Source organism: Salmo salar, chromosome ssa02 (assembly GCF_905237065.1).
Source record: "Salmo salar chromosome ssa02, Ssal_v3.1, whole genome shotgun sequence".
NCBI lineage: Eukaryota > Metazoa > Chordata > Actinopteri > Salmoniformes > Salmonidae > Salmo > Salmo salar.
In genome coordinates, this window is record NC_059443.1 from 79,653,106 (window position 1) to 79,680,826 (window position 27,721).

At 47.3% G+C, this 27,721-nt stretch overlaps 1 protein-coding gene and 1 long non-coding RNA gene across 3 annotated transcripts; both read left to right on the forward strand.

Moving 5' to 3' along the window:
- Positions 1-11,519: 11,519 nt before the first annotated feature.
- Positions 11,520-27,320, forward strand: LOC106585204 (probable glutamate--tRNA ligase, mitochondrial). Of its 2 annotated transcripts, none has more exons than XM_014171156.2 (11): positions 11,520-12,099; positions 14,134-14,289; positions 14,646-14,835; positions 15,261-15,411; positions 16,148-16,296; positions 18,347-18,519; positions 18,789-18,897; positions 20,075-20,228; positions 20,953-21,083; positions 24,730-24,871; positions 26,765-27,320. In XM_014171156.2, the coding sequence occupies exons 1-11, from the start codon at positions 11,805-11,807 to the stop codon at positions 26,861-26,863; spliced, it is 1,749 nt and encodes a 582-aa protein (XP_014026631.1). In that variant the 5' UTR covers positions 11,520-11,804; the 3' UTR covers positions 26,864-27,320. The 2 variants fall into 2 exon arrangements, with proteins under 2 accessions (XP_014026631.1, XP_014026641.1); XM_014171166.2 differs by having other exon boundaries at positions 24,730-24,752.
- On the forward strand, positions 25,301-26,757 carry LOC123731552 (uncharacterized). Its single transcript, XR_006762716.1, has 3 exons — positions 25,301-25,318; positions 25,447-25,685; positions 26,556-26,757. It is a non-coding gene; the product is annotated as an uncharacterized lncRNA (long non-coding RNA).
- Positions 27,321-27,721: the final 401 nt, after the last annotated feature.

Below are 27,721 nucleotides of genomic sequence, written 5' to 3' on the forward strand. Positions count from 1 at the left end.
TAAAAATCAAAGCTTACCTGATTAAGGTTTTAGCCGTGTCAGTCAGTCAGGTCGGTAGGTGTGTTAGCGTTGGGATTCCTTCCTCCGTCTGTCTCTGTGAAGGTGTACCGATACCTGAGACGCAGGTCAACCAATAAGCTACTGTGTTTCACCGGGAACAGGATTATGTTGTGAAAGAACGAGGGTGTGTATCATCTCTAGTTATAAAGGCCTGAGGCATATTATTGCTCTACAGGTGTGTGTGTGTGTGTGTGTGTGTGTGTCTGTGTGTGTGTGTGTGTGTGTGTGTGTGTGTGTGTGTGTGTGTGTGTGTGTGTGTGTGTGTGTGTGTGTGTGTGTGTGTGTGTGTGTGTACAGTTGCCCTTTGAATACAGTAACACACTGATCCATGGTTAAATTGACAACGCCCAGCGGCTGTTGTGTCCGGACACCTGAACCCCTAGTTTTATGTGCTATAAAGTGTGTGTGTGTGTGTGTGTGTGTTCCTGGGTGTGTGTGTATGTTATTGGTGATCATGGTAAATGTTAATGACGATGACGATAAATGTTATTGTTATATCAGTGTTTGTGGTGATGATGATAAATGTTATTGTTATATCAGTGTTTGTGGTGATGATGGTAAATGTTATTGACGATGATGGTAAATGTTATTGTTATATCAGTGTTTGTGGTGATGATGATAAATGTTATTGTTATATCAGTGTTTGTGGTGATGATGATAAATGTTATTGTTATATCAGTGTTTGTGGTGATGATGATAAATGTTATTGTTATATCAGTGTTTGTGGTGATGATGGTAAATGTTATTGTTATATCAGTGTTTGTGGTGATGATGATAAATGTTATTGTTATATCAGTGTTTGTGGTGATGATGGTAAATGTTATTGTTATATCAGTGTTTGTGGTGATGATGATAAATGTTATTGTTATATCAGTGTTTGTGGTGATGATGATAAATGTTATTGTTATATCAGTGTTTGTGGTGATGATGATAAATGTTATTGTTATATCAGTGTTTGTGGTGATGATGATAAATGTTATTGTTATATCAGTGTTTGTGGTGATGATGATAAATGTTATTGTTATATCAGTGTTTGTGGTGATGATGATAAATGTTATTGTTATATCAGTGTTTGTGGTGATGATGATAAATGTTATTGTTATATCAGTGTTTGTGGTGATGATGATAAATGTTTTTGCTATACAGTGAGGGAAAAAAGTATTTTATCCCCTGCTGATTTTGTACGTTTGCCCACTGACAAAGAAATGATCAGTCTATAATTTTAATGTTAGGTTTATTTGAACAGTGAGAGGCAGAATAACAACAAAAAAATCCAGAAAAACGCATGTCAAAAATGTTATAAATTGATTTGCATTTTAATGAGGGAAATAAGTATTTGACCCCTCTGCAAATCATGACTTAGTACTTGGTGGCAAAACCCTTGTTGGCAATCACAGAGGTCTGTCACGACACCGATGGATGGTGGCGCCCCTCCTCGGCCGGGCGGAGCTCGGCGGTCGTCGTCGCCGGCCTACTAGCTACCATCGATCCCTTTTTGTTTCACTTTCTGTTGGTTAGGTCTAGGTAGGCACGCACCTGTTTTGGGTTAGTCATTAGTAGGGGGGGGGTTATTTAGTTTAGCGTACATTGTCTGTGTTTGTGCGTGATTGTGTTTCCTGTCCGGTTCATGTGCTATAGGAACGTATGTTGGTTTTCCTCTGCCTGTGGTTGATTTCATTGTGTACACCACCGCAGAATAATTTAAGGGCTGCGTCCCTATATATTTTTGGCGACCACCTCAGTTTTTTCTTGAATAAAGAAGTGTGGTCAAGAACTCTCTGTCTCCTGCGCCTGACTCTACCTCTCCTGTTTTTCCGAGCCAGCCCGTGACAGAAATCACGCACCAAAAACTTTATGGAGTCAGCAGGAGCTTCAGCGCCAACCCTGTCCATGGAGGAAAGAGTTGACCAACACTCCACCCTGCTCCACCGTCTGGGGAACGCCATGGATCAGGTGTTGGCGAGCATGGAGAGCTGGGACCGAAGCGCTCTCGGCCCCCTGAACGCGGCAGGTCAACAGCCTGCGCCCCCATCAGCACCCAGTACCAGTGGGGTGAAACTCGCTCCCCCCAGGGAGTACGATGGGACGGCCGCTGGGTGTAAGGGCTTCTTACTCCAGTTGGAGTTATACCTGGCGACCGTTCGTCCCTCTCCCTCGGGGGAGGAGAGCGTCAGCGTCCTCGTCTCCTGTCTCACGGGTAAGGCCCTGGAATGGGCAAACGCCGTGTGGGACAGTCCGGACTCAGCCAGGGACAACTACCCAGAGTTCACCCGCCGCTTTCGGGCAGTATTCGATCATCCCCCGGAGGGGAGAGCGGCGGGTGAGCGGCTGTTTCACCTGAGGCAGGAGACGAGGAGCGCGCAGGATTTTGCTCTCGAGTTCCGGACCCTGGCCGCGGGAGCAGGGTGGAATGAGAGGGCCCTTATAGATCACTACCGTTGTAGTTTGAGGGAGGACGTCCGCCGGGAATTAGCCTGTCGGGACACGACCAACACACTGGACCAACTGGTGGATCTGTCCATCCGACTGGACAATCTGCTGGCCGCCCGCGGACGTCCGACCCGGGCCCTGCTCATTCCACCCTCCAGCCCTCCTGCTCCCACGCCTATGGAGATAGGGGGGGCAGCAGCCAGGAAGACCGGAGGGGGAGTTCGCTCCTGCACCTCATGTGGTCGCAGAGGGCACACTGTGGACCGGTGCTGGAGAGACTCACCTGGGAGTCCAGAAGGCAGGCAGAGCGCTCCTTTGACACCTCAGGTGAGTCAGCACCAGCCTCACCCAGAGCCCCCTGTCCGTCACATGTATGTGTCAGTGTCTTTTCCTTGTTTCTCCCCTCACTCCCGGTTTAAGGCGCTAGTCGATTCAAGCGCGGCGGGGAGTTTTATGGACCGTGGGGTCGCGGCTAAGTTAGGGATTCCCCTGGTCCAGTTGGACCAACCCTTCCCCGTGCACGCCCTAGATAGTCGACCGCTAGGGTCAGGGCTGATCAGGGAGGTCACTGTGCCACTGGTCATGGTAATGCGGGGGGGTCATGAGGAGCGGATTAGTCTTTTCCTCATTGATTCCCCAGCGTTTCCAGTGGTTCTAGGGATTCCCTGGCTAGCCACTCACAACCCTAAGATTTCGTGGGGACAGAGGGCTCTTAAGGGGTGGTCAAATGAGTGCTCGGGCAGGTGCATAGGAGTTTCCATCGGTGCGACTACGGTGGAGAGTCCAGACCAAGTCTCCACCGTGCACATTCCCTCAGAGTATGCCGATTTGGCTATCGCCTTCAGTAAAACGAAGGAGACCCAATTACCACCCCATCGACGAGGAGACTGTGCGATAAACCTCCAGGTGGGCGCTGCACTTCCTCGTAGTCACGTTTATCCCCTGTCTCAGGAGGAAACAGCGGCTATGGAAACATACGTCACTGAGTCTTTGAGGCAGGGATACATTCGGCCATCTAACTCACCCGTCTCCTCAAGCTTCTTTTTTGTGAAGAAGAAGGAGGGAGGTCTGCGCCCGTGCATTGACTATAGAGGTCTAAATGCCATCACAGTGGGTTTCAGTTACCCACTACCTCTCATCGCCTCGGCGATGGAGTCATTTCACGGGGCGCGCTTCTTCACGAAATTGGATCTCAGGAGTACATATAATCTGGTGCGTATCCGAGGAGGGGACGAGTGGAAAACTGCATTTAGTACCACATCTGGCCATTATGAGTACCTCGTCATGCCGTATGGGTTAAAGAATGCTCCCGCAGTCTTCCAATCCTTTGTGGACGAGATTCTCCGGGACCTGCTCGGTCAGGGTGTAGTGGTGTACATCGATGACATTCTGGTCTACTCCGCTACACGCGCCGAGCATGTGTCTCTGGTGCGTAAAGTGCTTGGGCGACTGGTGGAGCATGACCTATACGTCAAGGCTGAGAAATGTGAGTTTTCCAAACCAGCCGTCTCTTTCTTGGGGTATCGCATTTCCTCATCAGGGGTAGTGATGGAATGTGACCGCATCTCAGCCGTGCGTAATTGGCCGACTCCCACCACGGTGAAGGAGGTGCAGCGGTTTTTGGGATTTGCCAATTACTACCGGAGGTTTATCCGGGGCTTTGGGCAGGTGGCGGCTCCCATTACCTCACTGATGAAGGGGGGCCCGGTGCGGTTGCGGTGGTCCGCGGAGGCGGACAGGGCCTTTAGTCGTCTGAAGGTTTTGTTCACCAACGCTCCGGTGCTGGCGCACCCGGACCCCTCTTTGCCCTTCATAGTGGAGGTGGACGCGTCCGAGGCTGGGGTAGGAGCCGTGCTGTCCCAGCGCTCGGGCACCCCCCCAAGCTCCGCCCCTGCGCCTTCTTCTCTAGGAAGTTGAGTCCGGCGGAGTGTAACTATGATGTGGGGGACAGGGAGCTGTTGGCTGTGGTCAGAGCCCTGAAGGTGTGGAGACATTGGCTTGAGGGGGCGCGTCACCCTTTTCTCATCTGTACTGACCACCGCAATCTGGAGTACATCCGGGCGGCGAGGAGACTGAACCCGCGTCAAGCCAGGTGGGCGATGTTCTTTACGAGATTTCAGTTTAGCATCTCGTATATCCCAGGTTCCCGGAACACTAAGGCCGACGCACTGTCTCATCTCCATGACGCCGAGGAACGGTCCACCGATCCCACGCCCATACTTCCAGCCTCCTGCCTGGTGGCACCGGTGGTCTGGGAGGTGGACGCGGACATCGAGCGGGCGTTACGGACGGAGCCTACTCCTCCGCAGTGTCCAGTGGGTCGTAAGTACGTTCCGCTCGGTGTTCGCGATCGTCTGATTTGGTGGGCTCACACGCTTCCCTCCTCGGGTCACCCAGGGGTTGAGCGGACAGTGTGTGGCCTTAGTGGGAAATACTGGTGGCCCACCTTGGTGAGGGACGTGAGGCACTATGTCTCCTCCTGTTCGGTGTGCGCTCAGAGTAAGGCTCCCAGGCACCTGCCTAGAGGGAAATTACAGCCCCTCCCGGTTCCACAACGACCATGGTCCCACCTGGCGGTGGATTTCCTGACCGATCTCCCGCCGTCTCAGGGCAACACTACGATCTTGGTCGTTGTGGACCGGTTCTCTAAGTCCTGCCGTCTGCTTCCGTTACCCGGTCTTCCTACGGCCCTGCAGACCGCGGAAGCCTTATTCACCCACGTCTTCCGGCACTACGGGGTGCCCGAGGATATCGTCTCAGATCGAGGCCCCCAGTTCACGTCCCGAGTGTGGCGGGCGTTTATGGAGCGACTGGGGTTTCGGTCAGTTTGACCTCGGGGTTTCACCCCGAAAGTAATGGGCAGGTAGAAAGGGTAAACCAGGAGGTGGGCAGGTTTCTGCGGTCCTACTGCCAGGACCGGCCAGGGGAGTGGGCAAGGTTCGTGCCATGGGCCGAAATGGCTCAGAACTCTTTGCGCCACTCCTCCACCAACATGTCACCATTCCAATGTGTGTTGGGTTATCAGCCGGTCCTGGGGCCATGGCATCAGAGCCAGACGGAGGCCCCTGCGGTGGAGGAATGGGTTCAGCGCTCAAGGGAGACCTGGGACGCTGTGCAGGAATCCCTGGAACGAGCCAGGGAGCGACAAAAAGCGAGCGCTGACCGGCACCGCAGCGAGGCCCCCGTGTTCACCCCAGGGGAGAGAGTCTGGCTCTCGACCCGGAACCTGCCCCTCCTCCTGCCCTGCCGGAAGCTGGGTCCGCGGTTTGTGGGGCCATTTAAAGTCCTGAGGAGAATAAACGAGGTGTGTTACAGATTACAACTTCCTTCTTATTATCGTATTAACCCCTCGTTTCATGTGTCTCTCCTCAGGCCGGTGGTAGCTGGTCCGCTGCAGGAAAATGAGGTACGGGAGGTCCCTCCGACCCCCCTGGACATCGGGGGGCCCCCGGCGTACACAGTCCGGTCCATCTTGGACTCCAGACGCCGGGCGAGGGGCCTGCAGTACCTCGTGGACTGGGAGGGGTACGGTCCGGAGGAGAGGTGCTGGGTACCGGTGGAGGACATACTGGACCCAGCGCTCATCCGGGAGTTCCACAGCCTCCATCCGGATCGCCCTGCGCCTCGCCCTCCGGGGCGTCCTCGAGGCCGGCGTCGGCGCGCTGCGGGAGCCGCGCGTCAGGGGGGGAGTACTGTCACGACACCGACGGATGGTGGCGCCCCTCCTCGGCTGGGCGGAGCTCGGCGGTCGTCGTCGCCGGCCTACTAGCTACCATCGATCCCTTTTTGTTTCACTTTCTGTTGGTTAGGTCTAGGTAGGCACGCACCTGTTTTGGGTTAGTCATTAGTAGGGGGGGGGTTATTTAGTTTAGCGTAGATTGTCTGTGTTTGTGCGTGATTGTGTTTCCTGTCCGGTTCATGTGCTATAGGAACGTATGTTGGTTTTCCTCTGCCTGTGGTTGATTTCATTGTGTACACCACCGCAGAATAATTTAAGGGCTGCGTCCCTATATATTTTTGGCGACCACCTCCAGTTTTTTCTTGAATAAAGAAGTGTGGTCAAGAACTCTCTGTCTCCTGCGCCTGACTCTACCTCTCCTGTTTCTCCGAGCCAGCCCGTGACAAGGTCAGACGTTTCTTGTAGTTGGCCACCAGGTTTGCACACATCTCAGGAGGGATTTTGTCCCACTCCTCTTTGCAGATCTTCTCCAAGTCATTAAGGTTTCGAGGCTGACGTTTGGCAACTCGAACCTTCAGCTCCCTCCACAGATTTTCTATGGGATTAAGGTCTGGAGACTGGCTAGGCCACTCCAGGACCTTAATGTGCTTCTTCTTGAGCCACTCCTTTGTTGCCTTGGCTGTGTGTTTTGGGTCATTGTCATGCTGGAATACCCATCCACGACCCATTTTCAATGCCCTGGCTGAGGGAAGGAGGTTCTCACGCAAGATTTGATGGTACATGGCCCCGTCCATCGTCCCTTTGATGCGGTGAAGTTGTCCTTGAGATCATTGACAAGATCCTCCCGTGTAGTTCTGGGCTGATTCCTCACCGTTCTCATGATCATTGCAACTCCACGAGGTGAGATCTTGCATGGAGCCCCAGGCCGAGGGAGATTGACAGTTCTTTTGTGTTTCTTCCATTTGCGAATAATCGCACCAACTGTTGTCACCTTCTCACCAAGCTGCTTGGCGATGGTCTTGTAGCCCATTCCAGCCTTGTGTAGGTCTACAATCTTGTCCCTGACATCCTTGGAGAGCTCTTTGGTCTTGGCCATGGTGGAGAGTTTGGAATCTGATTGATTGATTGCTTCTGTGGACAGGTGTCTTTTATACAGGTAACAAGCTGCAGTTAGGAGCACTCCCTTTAAGAGTATGCTCCTAATCTCAGCTCGTTACCTGTATAAAAGACACCTGGGAGCCAGAAATCTTTCTGATTGAGAGGGGGTCAAATACTTATTTCCCTCAATAAAATGCAAATCAATCAACATTTTTGACATGCGTTTTTCAGGATTTGTTTGTTGTTATTCTGTCTCTCACTGTTCAAATAAACCTACCATTAAAATTATAGACTGCTCATTTCTTTGTCAGTGGGCAAACGTACAAAATCAGTAGGGGATCAAATACTTTTTTCCCTCACTGTATCAGTGTTTGTGGTGATGATGGTAAATGTTATTGGTTATATCATGATGATATAGATCAACAAAGCCAATAAAGATGTCCCAGGGAGATCAAGTTGGATCTGGATGGGAAATTCCTCTCACACGGAAGTGTATCTGTGCTTGAAAATATGAATCAAGACAAACCAGTTAAAGTTGATTATGTGTGTGTGTGTGTGTGTGTGTGTGTGTGTGTGTGTGTGTGTGTGTGTGCGTGCGTGTGTGTGTGTGTGTGTATATAATACCAGTTTTTCCTCTATAGGCCACCACAGAAAAATACTTTGGTTTATTTTAATAATGTAGATGTATAGATGTATGCTCACTACCAATACGCTTGTTTACACTGAGCTGCACTGGGATCAGAAAGCAATCATGGTTACATCAAGACACTGTGGAGCCAGCGCGAGATATAGGTCTGAAAACGTACCTCAATGCAGGGATGGGATATGCCACTTGTACTCCAAATTTTACCTATCCACACTGCGCCCATCGAGAAGATTGAAGTACTGCTAGTTATCCCATGGAAAACTGCCCTTTTTGTCCTCATGCTAGCTAGCAGTTGCCACCTCAGCCATTTTGGAATGACAGTGTCAACAAAGGCTGCTGTGGCTACTGCTAGCTAGCATGAGCACGAAAAGGGCAGTTTTCTGGGAAAACTAGCAGTATTTCCATCTTCTCGATGGAGCAGTGTCGATAACGGTAACATTTGGAGTACAGTGGCATATCCCACCCTGCATTGAGGTTTGTTTTCTGACCCATATCTAGCGCAGAATCCACAGTGTCTTAATGTAACCATGATTGCATTCCGACCCCAGTGCAGCGTAGTGTAAACAAATCAAATCAAATTTATTTTTATATAGCCCTTCGTACATCAGCTGATATCTCAAAGTGCTGTACAGAAACCCAGCCTAAAACCCCAAACAGCAAGCAAAGCATGTGAAAGAAGCACGGTGGCTAGGAAAAACTCCCTAGGAAAAACTCCCTAGAAAGGCCAAAACCTAGGAAGAAACCTAGAGAGGAACCAGGCTATGAGGGGTGGCCAGTCCTCTTCTGGCTGTGCAGGGTGGATATTATAACAGAACATGGTCAAGATGTTAAAATATTAAAATGTTCATAAATGACCAGCATGGTCAAATAATAATAATCATAGTAGTTGTCGAGGGTGCAACAAGCACGTCCGGTGAACAGGTCAGGGTTCCATAGCCGCAGGCAGAACAGTTGAAACTGGAGCAGCAGCACGGCCAGGTGGACTGGGGACAGCAAGGAGTCATCATACCAGGTAGTCCTGAGGCATGGTCCTAGGGCTCAGGTCCTCCGAGAGAAAGACAGAAAGAGAGAAAGAGAGAATTAGAGAGAGCATATTTAAATTCACACAGGACACCGGATAAGACAAGAGAAATACTCCAGATGTAACAGACTGACCCTAGCCCCCCCGACACATAAACTACTGCAGCATAAATACTGGAGGCTGAGACAGGAGGGATCAGAAGACACTGTGGCCCCATCCGATGATACCCCCGGACAGGGCCAAACAGGCAGGATATAACCCCACCCACTTTGCCAAAGCACAGCCCCCACACCACTAGAGGGATGTCTCCAACCACCAACTTACCGTCCTAAGACAAGGCCGAGTATAGCCTACAACGATCTCCGCCATGGCACAACCCAAGGGGGGCGCCAACCCAGACAGGAAGACCACGTCAGTGACTCAACCCACTCAAGTGACGCACCCCTCCCATGGACGGCATGGAAGAACACCAGTAAGCCAGTGACTCAGCCCCTGTAAAAGGGTTAGAGGCAGAGAATCCCAGTGGAAAGAGGGGAACCGGCAAGGCAGAGACAGCAAGGGCGGTTCGTTGCTCCAGCCTTTCCGTTCACCTTCACACTCCTGGGCCAGACTATACTTAATCATAGGACCTACTGAAGAGATAAGTCTTCAGTAAAGACTTAAAGGTTGAGACTGAGTCTGCGTCTCTCACATTGGTAGGCAGACCATTCCATAAAAATGGAGCTCTATAGGAGAAAGCCCTACCTCCAGCCGTTTGCTTAGAAATTCTAGGGACAATTAGGAGGCCTGCGTCTTGTGACCGTAGCGTACGTGTAGGTATGTACGGCAGGACCAAATCGGAAAGATAGGTAGGAGCAAGCCCATATAATGCTTTGTAGGTTAGCAGTAAAACCTTGAAATCAGCCCTTGCCTTAACAGGAAGCCAGTGTAGGGAGGCTAGCACTGGAGTAATATGATCAAATTTTTGGTTCTAGTCAGGATTCTAGCAGCCGTATTTAGCACTAACTGAAGTTTATTTAGTGCTTTATCCGGGTAGCCGGAAAGTAGAGCATTGCAGTAGTCCAGCCTAGAAGTAACAAAAGCATGGATTAATTTTTCTGCGTCATTTTTGGACAGAAAGTTTCTGATTTTTGCAATGTTACGTAGATGGAAAAAAGCTGTCCTTGAAACAGTCTTGATATGTTCTTCAACGAGCGTAAAGGTAGGGCCGGTGTCTTCTGGCAAGGTGAATACTGAATAGACACCCATTGGAGACAGCAGCACTGTCCCTGCATGGTTTTCCCTCTGTCCCCTGGAAAGGAATGCTACAGATGAGTGAATGTACCACCATTTTCTAGGAAACCGGTGGAGGTGCGGCGTCATACATGCAACCAATCAGAGCACACACATTTTTTTTATTCAAACAGACCAATAGAAAAGCACATGATTACCTTAGTTACTCTAATAAGCCTGTTCCTTAGTTACTCTAATAAGGGCTCCTCCAGCCTGTTCCTTAGTTACACTAATAAGGGCTCCTCCAGCCTGTTCCTTAGTTACACTAATAAGGGCTCCTCCAGCCTGTTCCTTAGTTACACTAATAAGAGCTCCTCCAGCCTGTTCCTTAGTTACTCTAATAAGGGCTCCTCCAGCCTGTTCCTTAGTTACTCTAATAAGGGCTCCTCCAGCCTGTTCCTTAGTTACTCTAATAAGGGCTCCTCCAGCCTGTTCCTTAGTTACACTAATAAGGGATCCTCCAGCCTGTTCCTTAGTTACTCTAATAAGAGCTCCTCCAGCCTGTTCCTTAGTTACACTAATAAGGGCCCCTCCAGCCTGTTCCTTAGTTACACTAATAAGGGCTCCTCCAGCCTGTTCCTTAGTTACTCTAATAAGGGCTCCTCCAGCCTGTTCCTTAGTTACATTAATAAGGGCTCCTCCAGCCTGTTCCTTAGTTACTCTAATAAGAGCTCCTCCAGCCTGTTCCTTAGTTACTCTAATAAGGGCTCCTCCAGCCTGTTACAACAGTCGTCAATCAACTATGTTACAATTATTATTTTTCACACCCACAGCGAATCTCTCAGGGTAAGATTTTCTAGTGATGGGAAACCGAGGCTTTCTGAAGCGATCGGGGCTTTCACCAAATTGTGCCTTAAGATTGTTCATTAAGCTGAGCTTTAACACAATCCACATTAGTGACATCTGCTGGTCATCAATGAAAAGCAATGTTTGATGTTTATGTACGTTTTTTTCCACACTATTCATCAAATCTCCACAACGCAGAGGTTAGTCGCGAGTCTTCGGAGGCAACACCAATCAGTTACCATTGCAGGTTCGCACTTTCCATCATGTTTCCCTTTTTTGCTGTCAAAAACTGAATCGAGGCCATTATCTAAGATGGTTAACCTATCTAAGGTTAAGACAGAAGCTTATACTATAGTCAATAAAGCGAAATGTTTAAACAACAATGTGCAGAAAGTGTGGCGTCATAAAAGATTTTCTAAATAATATATCTTCGTTCGGATTCGACCACACTTTGTGTTCTGGGTATCAATAGTCCCATCACTTAGGTTTTCACACTGCGGCTTTATCGGTGAGCGGACTTTTATTTTGAACAGAGCAAACCAGGAAGTGGTGTGATGACGTCATGTGATTACATGTGTAAAGAGCCGGTTACGGTTGACCGTCAACTTAAAAAACTATTAAATCAACAACGCAAATCGATCCTAAACAGCAAACATCGGTAGAATGAATTTGTAAGCGCAATGTCAAGATGCCGGTTTTCCCCTCCTTGTGGTGCTAACGTTTCCGCGTCCATTAGCTAGCTAGCTGTCTGTAGCGAGTGGAACACATGGATACCTTTGTTTTGTAACTTCGCTAGTTAGCTAATTATTATCATGCTTCTGTCATTGTTTATACATTTCAGCACACCATCCAGATGCCTTCCAATAAAAACGTGTAAGCGGTGTTGCCAGTACAGTACAGGAAGGAACATCCATAAAGTCGATACCCCAGTGTTGTTGAAGAACGCGTTGCCATTGACTTTCAACCGCAGTGGTGGACACGGCGGAAAGCAAAAATACATTAGGTTGAATAGCTCGCAGAAGAGATGCTTTTCATCTGAATGTGACGAGGTTTGTCACCATCATGAACATGGTGAAGTGAGAGTGAGGTTCGCTCCGAGTCCAACAGGTAAAATAATGCGGGGGGGGATTTGAACCCACGACAGGCTGTTAATATCTAAACAATCGGATGAATAATCAGGTGTGTTTGTGCTGGGTTAAAGCCTGCACAGTGCATATAGCTCTACAACCCTTGGCTTGGTGGTTGGTTTTGAGCCGTGGCTAAAAGGAGCACACTACAGGGAATAGGATGCCATTTGAATTAGGGACGCACACTATAACCTGTACATGCTATAACACGACTGTTACAGTGATGCCACATAACCTAACAACGTAGTGATGCCACCTAGCTGTACTGTTACAGTGATGCCACATAACCTAACAACGTAATGATGCCACCTGGCTGTACTGTTACAGTGATGCCACATAACCTAACAACATAATGATGCCACCTAGCTGTACTGTTACAGTGATGCCACATAACCTAACAACGTAATGATGCCACCTAGCTGTACTGTTACAGTGATGCCACATAACCTAACAACGTCCTTCCAGGGGCTAGCTGTACTGTTACAGTAGTAGTGATGCCACCTAGCTGTACTGTTACAGTAGTAGTGATGCCACCTAGGTGGACTGTTACAGTAGTAGTGATGCCACCTAGGTGGACTGTTACAGTGATGCCACATAACCTAACAACGTCCTTCCAGGGGCTAGCTGTACTGTTACAGTAGTAGTGATGCCACCCCTAGCTGTACTGTTACAGTAGTAGTGATGCCACCTAGCTGTACTGTTACAGTAGTAGTGATGCCACCTAGCTGTACTGTTACAGTAGTAGTGATGCCACCTAGGTGGACTGTTACAGTGATGCCACATAACCTAACAACGTCCTTCCAGGGGCTAGCTGTACTGTTACAGTAGTAGTGATGCCACCTAGCTGTACTGTTACAGTAGTAGTGATGCCACCTAGCTGTACTGTTACAGTAGTAGTGATGCCACCTAGCTGGACTGTTACAGTAGTAGTGATGCCACCTAGCTGTACTGTTACAGTAGTAGTGATGCCACCTAGCTGGACTGTTACAGTAGTAGTGATGCCACCTAGCTGGACTGTTACAGTAGTAGTGATGCCACCTAGCTGGACTGTTACAGTAGTAGTGATGCCACCTAGCTGTACTGTTACAGTGATGCCACATTACCTAACAACGTCCTTCCAGGGGCTAGCTGTACTGTTACAGTAGTAGTGATGCCACCTAGCTGTACTGTTACAGTAGTAGTGATGCCACCTAGCTGTACTGTTACAGTAGTAGTGATGCCACCTAGCTGGACTGTTACAGTAGTAGTGATGCCACCTAGCTGTACTGTTACAGTAGTAGTGATGCCACCTAGCTGTACTGTTACAGTAGTAGTGATGCCACCTAGGTGGACTGTTACAGTGATGCCACATTACCTAACAACGTCCTTCCAGGGGCTAGCTGTACTGTTACAGTAGTAGTGATGCCACCTAGCTGTACTGTTACAGTAGTAGTGATGCCACCTAGGTGGACTGTTACAGTTGATGCCACATTACCTAACAGCGTGCTTCCACGGGCTAGCTGTACTGTTACAGTAGTAGTGATGCCACCTAGCTGTACTGTTACAGTAGTAGTGATGCCACCTAGGTGGACTGTTACAGTGATGCCACATTACCTAACAACGTCCTTCCAGGGGCTAGCTGTACTGTTACAGTGATGCCACACTGTAACGGCCGTAGTGGCCATTTGGCTCTGACAAGGCTTACTTCCTTTTGTAGGAACTACGGTGCCATTTGGGATTCCAGCTCTCTGTGCTTTACTGTACAACAAACTAGCTATAATTGACCCCTATGTCTGTCTGTCTGTTTGTGTAGTGCAGTACAGTAGAAGTAATACCATGGGGGGGCTGCGTACACCATGTAGACTAACTAACTATACTGACCCGTATCTCTCTAGGTTTCCTGCACCTGGGGGGGCTGCGTACAGCATGTAGACTAACTAACTATACTGACCCGTATCTCTCTAGGTTTCCTGCACCTGGGGGGGCTGCGTACACCATGTAGACTAACTAACTATACTGACCCGTATCTCTCTAGGTTTCCTGCACCTGGGGGGGCTGCGTACAGCTCTCTACAACTATATCTATGCTAAGAAGTATGGAGGGAGCTTCATCTTACGTATGGAAGATACAGACCAGAGCAGACTGGTGCCGGGAGCTGCAGAGTCTATAGAGGATATGTTGGAGTGGGCTGGTAGGACAGATTTAACAACACACATATATACACCTACACACAGACCTACACACAGACCTACACACAGACCAGAGCAGACTGGTGCCGGGAGCTGCTGAGTCCATAGAGTTCATGCTGGGGTGGGCTGGTAGGAGCAGAGACATAAAGTAGATATTAAGGAGTTTGGCCAACTTTTACAACGGACGTTAGCACCCGTGAGCGTTCCAATACATTCCAAGTATTTGGAATCTAATTCAGATTGTAGACATTCAGTTTCACAGCATTGTTTACATTCTAGAACATGCTGTGGACTGGTTAATATTGCAGTTGCCCATGTAATAATGGGGGCTAATCCATCTCCATCCTACCCTCCCCAGGTATCCCCCCAGACGAGAGTCCCCGTGGAGGAGGCCAGTACGGTCCCTACCTCCAGTCCCAGAGGCTGTCCCTGTACAGCCAGGCTGCTGACTCCCTGGTCCAGACAGGGAAGGCCTACCACTGCTTCTGCAGCCAGCAGAGACTAGAATTACTGAAGAGAGAGGCCCTACGCAGCGGACAGACACCGCGGTGAGTTGGCTAAACACACACACACACACACACACACACACACACACACACACACACACACACACACACACACACACACACACAAATACTTTTATTTATTTTATTTAACTTATATTTATTTTATTTAACTAGGCAAGTTAGTTAACAAATTCTTATTTACAACGACGGCCTACCCCGGGCCAAACCCTAACTCGGACGACGCTGGGCCAATTGTGCACCCCGCCCTATGGCACTCCCAATCACGGGCCGGTTGTGATACAGCCTGGAATCGAACCACGGTCTGTAGTGACGCCTCTAGCACTGAGATGCAGCGCCTTAGACCGCTGCACCTCCTCGGGAGCCCAACATACACATGCATGGACATGTTCAAATACACACACACACACACTCATTCACACATATAACTGAGCATTCCTCTACTGCAGGTATGACAACAGGTGCAGACACCTCCGCCCAGATCAGGTAGAGGAGAAGCTGGATCAGAAGGTCCCCCATGTGATCAGGTTCAGACTGGAGTCTGGAGTAGAACCCTTTAACGACCTGGTCTTCGGATGGAATCGTCATGAGGTGGCCCAGGTAAATCGGCTGATACATAAATAAACACAAGCTGTACCTGCAAGCAGTGTGCAATTTCTATTGATTTATTCCGACGCCCCTGCAACAAGTAACCTCAGATTTGCAAGTGCTTTTCTTATTTCAAAACACATATAATTGAAACTCCACCTCCCATCCCAGGTTGAAGGAGACTCGTATTAATCTGACGGGTTCCCCACCTGGCAAATGTAGTAGATGGATAGATAACATATATATCTACCCATTCCTCTCCTCAAAGGGATATTCAATGTCTGCTTTTCATTAAAAAAAATACCCATCTACCAATAGGTGCCCTTCTTTGCAAGGCATTGGATAACCTCCCTGGTCTTTGTGGTTGAATCTGTGTTTTGAAATTCACTAAAATACAGGTAATTGTATGTGTGGGGTACAGCGATGAGGTAGTCATTCAAAAATCATGTTAAACACTATTATTGTACACAGAGTGAGTCCATGCAACTTAATATGTGACTTGTTAAGTTTTACTCCTGAACTTATTTAGGCTTTCCATAACAAAGGGGTTGAATACTTTTTGACTGAAGACATTTCAGCTTCTCATTTATTTATTTTTTGTAAAAAAAAAATCGAAAAACATAAGTCCAACTTTGACATTATGGGGTATTGTGTGTAGACCAGTGACAAAAAAATATCAATTTAATTTTAAATTCAGGCTGTAACAACAAAATGTGGAAAAAGTCAGTACTTTGTGCCCCTGCTGTAGGTTGAAGGAGACCCTGTAGTGATGAAAGCAGATGGTTTCCCCACCTATCACCTGGCTAACGTAGTAGACGACCACTTGATGAAGGTCAGCCACGTCCTGAGAGGATCAGAGTGGCTCATCTCTACCTCCAAACACCTGCTGCTGTACAGGTACACACACACCGGTGTGATTCCCACTAAGCACACCCATACAAAATTGTAGAATAATAATATTCGTAATAATAATAATAATACATTTTATTCACTCCTTTCAAGATACCCAAGGACACATACAGAGCAAAATAGAATAACATAGCAATTATGAGCATGACAATACCAGAAGCAATGTACTAAAAGCAATGTACAAAACGGTAGGTTGCTTTGTGTTATGTTATTGTTATTTCAGGTTTATGGGCTGGAAGACCCTGGTTATATTATTGTTATTTCAGGGTTATGGGCTGGAAGCCCCTGGTTATGTTATTGTTATTCCAGGGCTCTGGGCCAGAAGCCCCTGGTCATGTTATTGTTATTCCAGGGCTCTGGGCTGGAAGCCCCTGGTTATGTTATTGTTATTCCAGGGCTCTGGGCTGGAAGCCCTGGTTATGTTATTTTATTGTTATTCCAGGGCTGTGGGCTGGAAGCCCTGGTTATGTTATGTTATTGTTATTCCAGGGCTCTGGGCTGGAAGCCCTGGTTATGTTATTTTATTGTTATTCCAGGGCTGTGGGCTGGAAGCCCTGGTTATGTTATTTTATTGTTATTCCAGGGCTCTGGGCTGGAAGCCCTGGTTATGTTATTTTATTGTTATTCCAGGGCTCTGGGCTGGAAGCCCTGGTTATGTTATTTTATTGTTATTCCAGGGCTGTGGGCTGGAAGCCCTGGTTATGTTATTTTATTGTTATTCCAGGGCTCTGGGCTGGAAGCCCCTGGTTATGTTATGTTTTGTTATTCCAGGGCTCTGGGCCGGAAGCCCCCGGTTATGTTATATTATTGTTATTCCAGGGCTCTGGGCCGGAAGCCCCTGGTTATGTTATTGTTATTCCAGGGCTCTGGGCCGGAAGCCCCTGGTTATGTTATTGTTATTCCAGGGCTCTGGGCCGGAAGCCCCCGGTTATGTTATATTATTGTTATTCCAGGGCTCTGGGCCGGAAGCCCCTGGTTATGTTATTGTTATTCCAGGGCTCTGGGCTGGAAGCCCCTGGTTATGTTATTGTTATTCCAGGGCTCTGGGCTGGAAGCCCCTGGTTATGTTATTGTTATTCCAGGGCTCTGGGCTGGAAGCCCCTGGTTATGTTATTTTATTGTTATTCCAGGGCTCTGGGCTGGAAGCCCTGGTTATGTTATTTTATTGTTATTCCAGGGCTGTGGGCTGGAAGCCCTGGTTATGTTATGTTATTGTTATTCCAGGGCTCTGGGCTGGAAGCCCTGGTTATGTTATTTTATTGTTATTCCAGGGCTGTGGGCTGGAAGCCCTGGTTATGTTATGTTATTGTTATTCCAGGGCTCTGGGCTGGAAGCCCCTGGTTATGTTATTGTTATTCCAGGGCTCTGGGCCGGAAGCCCCTGGTTATGTTATTGTTATTCCAGGGCTCTGGGCTGGAAGCCCCTGGTTATGTTATGTTATTCCAGGGCTCTGGGCTGGAAGCCCCTTGTTATGTTATGTTGTTGTTATTCCAGGGCTCTGGGCTGGAAGCCCCTGGTTATGTTATGTTATTGTTATTCCAGGGCTCTGGGCTGGAAGCCCCTGGTTATGTTATGTTATTCCAGGGCTCTGGGCTGGAAGCCCCTGGTTATGTTATTCCAGGGCTCTGGGCTGGAAGCCCCTTGTTATGTTATGTTGTTGTTATTCCAGGGCTGTGGGCTGGGAGCCCCTGGTTATGTTATGTTATTGTTATTCCAGGGCTCTGGGCTGGGAGCCCCTGGTTATGTTATGTTGTTGTTATTCCAGGGCTGTGGGCTGGGAGCCCCTGGTTATGTTATGTTATTGTTATTCCAGGGCTCTGGGCTGGGAGCCCCTGGTTATGTTATGTTATTGTTATTCCAGGGCTGTGGGCTGGGAGCCCCTGGTTATGTTATTGTTATTCCAGGGCTCTGGGCTGGAAGCCCCTGGTTATGTTATTGTTATTCCAGGGCTCTGGGCTGGAAGCCCCTGGTTATGTTATTGTTATTCCAGGGCTCTGGGCTGGAAGCCCCTGGTTATGTTATGTTATTGTTATTCCAGGGCTCTGGGCTGGAAGCCCCCGGTGTTCGGACACCTTCCTCTCCTCCTCAACAGAGATGGCAGTAAGCTCTCCAAGAGACAAGGAGATATCTACATACAGAGTTTCCAGAGGAGTGGAGCCCTACCTGAAGCACTACTGGATATCACCACACACTGTGGATCTGGCTTTAACAGTAAGAGAGGGAGAGAGACAGAGGCAGGGGGATATCTTTATACCGAGAAGTAGTGCACTATACAGGGAATAGGAGTCAGAAGTAGTGCACTATACAGGGAATAGGAGTCAGAAATAGTGCACTATTAAAGGGAATAGGAGTCAGAAGTAGTGCACTATAAAGGGAATAGGAGTCAGAAGTAGTGCACTATAAAGGGAATAGGGGTCAGAAATAGTGGTAGGGTGCCATTTGAGACGTAGACTAAATGCATTTCCCCTGTCATCCTGCAGGTAACCGTGTGGGTCGTAAGATGGAGGAACTGATCGCTGAGTTTAACCCGTCTAAGATCACCACCCACTCTGCTCTGCTGGACCTGGACAAACTGGCTGAGTTTAACAAGTACACTACCTGTCTGTCTCTATGTATCCATCTCTCCCTCCCTCCACAAGTACACTACCTGTCTGTCTCTATGTATCCATCTCTCCCTTCCTCCACAAGTACTCTACCTGTCTGTCTCTCTCTATGTATCCATCTCTCCCTCCCTCCACAAGTGCACTACCTGTCTGTCTGTCTCTATGTATCCATCTCTCCCTTCCTCCACAAGTACTCTACCTGTCTGTCTGTCTCTATGTATCCATCTCTCCCTCCCTCCACAAGTACACTACCTGTCTGTCTGTCTCTATGTATCCATCTCTCTCTCCCTCCCTCCACAAGTTCTTTAGGCTGGCTGCTAATCTCAAGGTTGAGTATAGTTCAAGGGTAGAAGCCATAGTAGGTTTGTCCCTGTTGCTCTGTGGTTCTTAACTCAGCCACCAGGTAGTGTAGTCTGAGTACCAGTCTCTTTAGCTAACATTCCACTCCTTGTCATTGCCATAGAGACTGGCCTCTGGTAATCTCAACGTTCAATATGCAGCTGGTTTACGGCAGAGTTGCTCGTTGGTTGTTCGAAATAACACTAATATTTTCCATGACTAGCAACTTTTCACGTTGTCAACACACTGGTTTTATCTGGTTGAACCAAACAAAATGGTTGCTTAGCAACCGGATAGCAACACTTTCAGTGGAGAGAAAACAGTGATAGTTCCAATAGTTGTATAATCGTTGTGATTGGAGGATAGCTGTGAGGGGTCATCGAATCAGGATCAACTCCTCAGTTCTCCTAAAGCTCATTAATGATAGAATGTTCAGATTTGAAGATGGCAGAACGTCCGGTCTCTTTGGCACATGGTGTGGAATGTTAACTAAGAGACTGTTACCCAGGTGGTGCTGTTGCACTGTGTATTTCTGCCTATATATTATGTCTGCTGACCTGCCCCATTCAGTCATGATAAATGACTCCAATAATCACCTAATCATGATCTTCAGTTTAGAATGCAGTTTGATTAATCAGATGGAGAAAAGGTGTGACACCAATCAGGCCCCAGACTACTGAGCGGCATCGCCCACCTCCGGTTCTAGCACATAATGGTCTAGGAGCAGCTTTCTCAATTCTTCTCCTACCACCCTTATCTTAACAACCCAACTCACTCTAGACCAGTCCTTAGTAATCTCAGTAATCCACTCTGTGTTCTCCCAGGATCCACCTGCAGCAGCGTATCGATGACGCGGTGCAACGTGATTGGCTGGTGAGGGATCTGCAGGGGCGGATCCAGGAAGTGTACGGAACACAGGTCCAGGATCAGGATGTTCTGCAACCAGATTACATCACACGGGTTCTACACCTGCGCAAGGTAACTATGACCTCATCACATGGGTTCTACACCTACACAAGGTAACTATGACCTCATCACAGGGGTTCTACACCTGCGCAAGGTGACTATGACCTCATCACAGGGGTTCTACACCTGCGCAAGGTAACTATGACCTCATCACACACGTTCTACACCTGCGCACGGTAACTATGACCTCATCACACGGGTTCTACACCTGCGCACGGTAACTATGACCTCATCACACGGGTTCTACACCTGCGCAAGGTAACTATGACCTCATCACACACGTTCTACACCTGCGCAAGGTAACTATGACCTCATCACACAGGTTCTACACCTGCGCACGGTAACTATGACCTCATCACACGGGTTCTACACCTGCGCACGGTAACTATGACCTCATCACACAGGTTCTACACCTGGTCCAAGGTAACTATGGACGTAACCAAGGTAACAGGGCATCAGCTGTTGTGTCGGTCTTCACACCAGCTGAAAAACCATCACTTCATCCCTCTGGCGTTCCGACATTCCCAGTTTGAGAATATCACAGCCCAGTGCAGAATGTGGAGCCTGTCTGTCTGGAGGTCACCATCTCTCTCTCTTTCTGTCTCTCTCTCTCTTTCCGTCTCACTCACTCACATATCTCCACTCTGTCTGAGCTGGTAGCTCCAGAGTATTCCTACCTGTGGGTTCCACACTCCTTCTCTGTCTAATTCTTTCTCTCTCCTTTTCTCTCTCTCAGGGTCATATCTCCTCTGTGTCTGACCTGGTGTCCTCAGAGTATTCCTACCTTTGGGTTCGACCTTCTTTCTCTGACCAACAGATGGCAGCACTCAGCTCAGAGACACAACACATCGCTACTCTGGTCATACGGTATGTACCATAACTACTATAGACTAACAGGACTACTCTGGTCATACGGTATGTACCATAACTACTATAGACTAACAGGACTACTCTGGTCATACGGTATGTACCATAACTACTATAGACTGACAGGACTACTCTGGTCATACGGTATGTACCATAACTACTATAGACTAACAGGACTACTCTGGTCATACGGTATGTACCATAACTACTATAGACTAACAGGACTACTCTGGTCATACGGTATGTACCATAACTACTATAGACTAACAGGACTACTCTGGTTCATACCATAACTACTATAGACTAACAGGACTACTCTGGTCATACCATAACAACTATAGACTAACAGGACTACTCTGGTCATACGGTATGTACCATAACTACTATAGACTAACAGGACTACTCTGGTTTATACCATAACAACTATAGACTAACAGGACTACTCTGGTCATACCATAACTACTATAGACTAACAGGACTACTCTGGTTCATACCATAACTACTATAGACTAACAGGACTACTCTGGTCATACCATAACAACTATAGACTAACAGGACTACTCTGGTCATACCATAACAACTATAGACTAACAGGACTACTCTGGTTCATACCATAACTACTATAGACTAACAGGACTACTCTGGTCATACGGTATGTACCATAACTACTATAGACTAACAGGACTACTCTGGTCATACCATAACAACTATAGACTAACAGGACTAGTCTGGTCATACCATAACAACTATAGACTAACAGGACTACTCTGGTTCATACCATAACTACTATAGACTAACAGGACTACTCTGGTCATACCATAACAACTATAGACTAACAGGACTACTCTGGTCATACCATAACTACTAAAGACTAACAGGACTACTCTGGTTCATACCATAACTACTATAGACTAACAGGACTACTCTGGTCATACCATAACAACTATAGACTAACAGGACTACTCTGGTCATACGGTATGTACCATAACTACTATAGACTGACAGGACTACTCTGGTCATACGTCCATAACTACTATAGACTAACAGGACTACTCTGGTTCATACCATAACTACTATAGACTAACAGGACTACTCTGGTTCATACCATAACAACTATAGACTAACAGGACTACTCTGGTCATACCATAACTACTATAGACTAACAGGACTACTCTGGTTCATACCATAACTACTATAGACTAACAGGACTACTCTGGTCATACCATAACAACTATAGACTAACAGGACTACTCTGGTCATACGGTATGTACCATAACAACTATAGACTAACAGGACTACTCTGGTCATACGGTATGTACCATAACTACTATAGACTAACAGGACTACTCTGGTTTATACCATAACAACTATAGACTAACAGGACTACTCTGGTCATACCATAACTACTATAGACTAACAGGACTACTCTGGTCATACCATAACTATATAGACTAACAGGACTACTCTGGTCATACGGTATGTACCATAACTACTATAGACTGACAGGACTACTCTGGTTCATACCATAACTACTATAGACTAACAGGACTACTCTGGTTCATACCATAACTACTATAGACTAACAGGACTACTCTGGTTCATACCATAACTACTATAGACTAACAGGACTACTCTGGTCATACCATAACTACTATAGACTAACAGGACTACTCTGGTCATACGGTATGTACCATAACTACTATAGACTAACAGGACTACTCTGGTATCTATAACTACTATAGACTAACAGGACTACTCTGGTCATACGGTATGTACCATAACTACTATAGACTAACAGGACTACTCTGGTTCATACCATAACTACTATAGACTAACAGGACTACTCTGGTTCATACCATAACTACTATAGACTAACAGGACTACTCTGGTTCATACCATAACTACTATAGACTAACAGGACTACTCTGGTTCATACCATAACTACTATAGACTAACAGGACTACTCTGGTTCATACCATAACTACTTTAGACTAACAGGACTACTCTGGTTCATACCATAACTACTATAGACTAACAGGACTACTCTGGTTCATACCATAACTACTATAGACTAACAGGACTACTCTGGTTCATACCATAACTACTATAGACTAACAGGACTACTCTGGTTCATACCATAACTACTATAGACTAACAGGACTACTCTGGTTCATACCATAACTACTATAGACTAACAGGACTACTCTGGTCATACACCATAACTACTATAGACTAACAGGACTACTCTGGTTCATACCATAACTACTATAGACTAACAGGACTACTCTGGTTCATACCATAACTACTATAGACTGACAGGACTACTCTGGTCATACGGTATGTACCATAACTACTATAGACTAACAGGACTACTCTGGTTCATACCATAACTACTATAGACTAACAGGACTACTCTGGTTCATACCATAACTACTATAGACTAACAGGACTACTCTGGTTCATACCATAACTACTATAGACTAACAGGACTACTCTGGTTCATACCATAACTACTTTAGACTAACAGGACTACTCTGGTTCATACCATAACTACTATAGACTAACAGGACTACTCTGGTTCATACCATAACAACTATAGACTAACAGGACTACTCTGGTCATACGGTATGTACCATAACTACTATAGACTAACAGGACTACTCTGGTTCATACCATAACTACTATAGACTAACAGGACTACTCTGGTTCATACCATAACTACTATAGACTGACAGGACTACTCTGGTCATACGGTATGTACCATAACTACTATAGACTGACAGGACTACTCTGGTCATACGGTATGTACCATAACTACTATAGACTAACAGGACTACTCTGGTTCATACCATAACTACTTTAGACTAACAGGACTACTCTGGTTCATACCATAACTACTATAGACTAACAGGACTACTCTGGTTCATACCATAACTACTATAGACTAACAGGACTACTCTGGTTCATACCATAACTACTATAGACTAACAGGACTACTCTGGTTCATACCATAACTACTATAGACTAACAGGACTACTCTGGTTCATACCATAACTACTTTAGACTAACAGGACTACTCTGGTTCATACCATAACTACTATAGACTAACAGGACTACTCTGGTTCATACCATAACAACTATAGACTAACAGGACTACTCTGGTTCATACCATAACTACTATAGACTAACAGGACTACTCTGGTTCATACCATAACTACTATAGACTAACAGGACTACTCTGGTTCATACCATAACTACTTTAGACTAACAGGACTACTCTGGTTCATACCATAACTACTATAGACTAACAGGACTACTCTGGTTCATACCATAACTACTATAGACTAACAGGACTACTCTGGTTCATACCATAACTACTATAGACTAACAGGACTACTCTGGTTCATACTGTATCTATCAGAACTAACTGTTAACTAAAACTACTCCTATTTCCCTTTCAATGTAGTCAAGTTTGTTTGTCAGAAGTTAACTGACAGTGTCCTTTTTAATGAACTAAAGCGTTTCTGAAAATGACATGACTGTCAGTTATGTGTCTTTCATGTTTTAATGATAACCAAAATGTACTAGCGTGTACTATTAACATGTCTTGGTGTTAATGGCCTGTCCCATGTCTGTCTCTGTGTAGGTTGATGGAAGGTCTGAAAGGAGGTGAGGAACTGACAGTAGACCAGCTCAGTGTAGAACTGAAGACTCTGGCTAAGAAAACCAGCAACACTAAATACAGAGATGTTATGAAGATTATACGACTGGCCCTCAGCGGACTACAGGTAGGAGAGAGACTGGCCCTCAGACTACAGGTAGGAGTGTGACTGGCCCTCAGACTACAGGTAGGAGAGAGACTGACCCTCAGACTACAGGTAGGAGAGAGACTGACCCTCAGCGGACTACAGGTAGAAGAGAGACTGGCCCTCAGCGGGCTACAGGTAGGAGAGAGACTGGCCCTCAGCGGACTACAGGTAGGAGAGAGACTGGCCCTCAGCGGACTACAGGTAGGAGAGAGACTGGCCCTCAGCGGACTACAGGTAGGAGAGAGACTGGCCCTCAGCGGACTACAGGTAGGAGAGAGACTGGCCCTCAGCGGACTACAGGTAGGAGAGAGACTGGCCCTCAGCGGACTACAGGTAGGAGAGAGACTGGCCCTCAGCGGACTACAGGTAGGAGAGAGACTGGCCCTCAGACTACAGGTAGGAGAGAGACTGGCCCACAGACTACAGGTAGGAGAGAGACTGGCCCTCAGGGACTACAGGTAGGAGTGAGACTGGCCCTCAGCGGACTACAGGTATGAGAGAGACTGGCCCTCAGACTACAGGTAGGAGTGAGACTGGCCCTCAGCGGACTACAGGTAGGAGAGAGACTGGCCCACAGACTACAGGTAGGAGAGAGACTGGCCCACAGACTACAGGTAGGAGAGAGACTGGCCCACAGACTACAGGTAGGAGAGAGACTGGCCCACAGACTACAGGTAGGAGTGAGACTGGCCCACAGACTACAGGTAGGAGGAGACTGGCCCACAGACTACAGGTAGGAAAGAGACTGGCCCACAGACTACAGGTAGGAGAGAGACTGGCCCACAGACTACAGGTAGGAGAGAGACTGGCCCACAGACTACAGGTAGGAGAGAGACTGGCCCACAGACTACAGGTTGGAGAGAGACTGGCCCACAGACTACAGGTAGGAGAGAGACTGGCCCACAGACTACAGGTAGGAGAGAGACTGGCCCTCAGAGTACAGGTAGGAGAGAGACTGGCCCACAGACTACAGGTAGGAGAGAGACTGGCCCACAGACTACAGGTAGGAGAGAGACTGGCCCACAGACTACAGGTAGGAGAGAGACTGGCCCACAGACTACAGGTAGGAGAGAGACTGGCCCACAGACTACAGGTAGGAGAGAGACTGGCCCACAGACTACAGGTAGGAGAGAGACTGGCCCACAGAGTACAGGTAGGAGAGAGACTGGCCCACAGACTACAGGTAGGAGAGAGACTGGCCCACAGACTACAGGTAGGAGAGAGACTGGCCCACAGACTACAGGTAGGAGAGAGACTGGCCCACAGACTACAGGTAGGAGAGAGACTGGCCCTCAGACTACAGGTAGGAGAGAGACTGGCCCACAGACTACAGGTAGGAGAGAGACTGGCCCACAGACTACAGGTAGGAGAGAGACTGGCCCACAGACTACAGGTAGGAGAGAGACTGGCCCTCAGAGTACAGGTAGGAGAGAGACTGGCCCACAGACTACAGGTAGGAGAGAGACTGGCCCACAGAGTACAGGTAGGAGAGAGACTGGCCCACAGAGTACAGGTAGGAGAGAGACTGGCCCACAGACTACAGGTAGGAGAGAGACTGGCCCACAGACTACAGGTAGGAGAGAGACTGGCCCACAGACTACAGGTAGGAGAGAGACTGGCCCACAGACTACAGGTAGGAGAGAGACTGGCCCACAGACTACAGGTAGGAGAGAGGGAGGCAGAACGGAGAGTGACGGCGGAAAAAAAAGCACCACAATGACAGTGTGAAGAAAAAAAAAAGAGAAGTTGTTTGATTTCTGTCCTGTCAAATGATTGCAACATGATTGTCACAGCTCTTGAAAAAGGATGTTTCTTCTTCCTCATCCATCCATCTCTGTCTGTCTGTCTCTGTCTCTGTCTCTGTCTCTGCAGCAAGGCCCCAGTGTAGCAGAGATGATGGTATCATTGGGACCCAGTGAGATCACACATCGCTTCAACAGAGTTCTACAGCAGCTCTCACGGCAGCACTGAACATTGTGGCTGCATAGCACCCTATTCCCTATATAGTGCACTACTTTTGTCCAGGGCCCTATAGTGCAAAAGCAGTGCATTATTATACGGATGAGTCACAAAGGGCACCCTATTCCCTCTCGCAGCAACACCTGAAGACTAGGTTGTAATAATTTGTTACCAATCGAGAGAGAAAACAGACTGAAACCGGGAGGGACTACTTGAACTTGTCCAATAAGAAACGTTAATTTTCATATTCCGCCGCAAAAACGTTTTGCTATGTTGTGCCATAATGAATATGACCCTGGTTCATTATTCTAACTGGTTACCTGATTCTAACACAGCAACACTGAGAACTGGTTACCTGATTCTAACAATATTCCTGGACTGTATATGATCTCAATCACACTTGACTTGTAATGGACATTCAGTCAAGTTGAACTGGAAATGTTTGCAATAAAACAGTTTCTACTAATTATCTATGCTCTATGTCTTCAGTGGGAACTCTAAATGTATTCAACATTACATTGATTATGGTTGATTGTCCATTTTGGGGCGGCAGGTAGCCTAGTGGTTAGAGCGGTTGATTGTCCAGTAACCGAAAGGTTGCTAGATCAAATCCCTGAGCTGACAAAGTCAAAATATGTCGTTCTGCCCCTGAACAAGGCAGTTAACCCACTGTTCCCCGTTTGGCCGTTATTGTAAATAGGAATTTGTTCTTAACTGACTTGCCTAGTTAAATAAAGGTTAAAAATAAATTTAGAAAAAGATGGAATGAAAGTTATGTCTGGTATATGGTCAGTTGGTTTGCTCTCTGATGTCATGTTGCTGTGTTTTCATTTTATAAAGACACGCAGGCAGGAGGAGGGACGGAGAGGA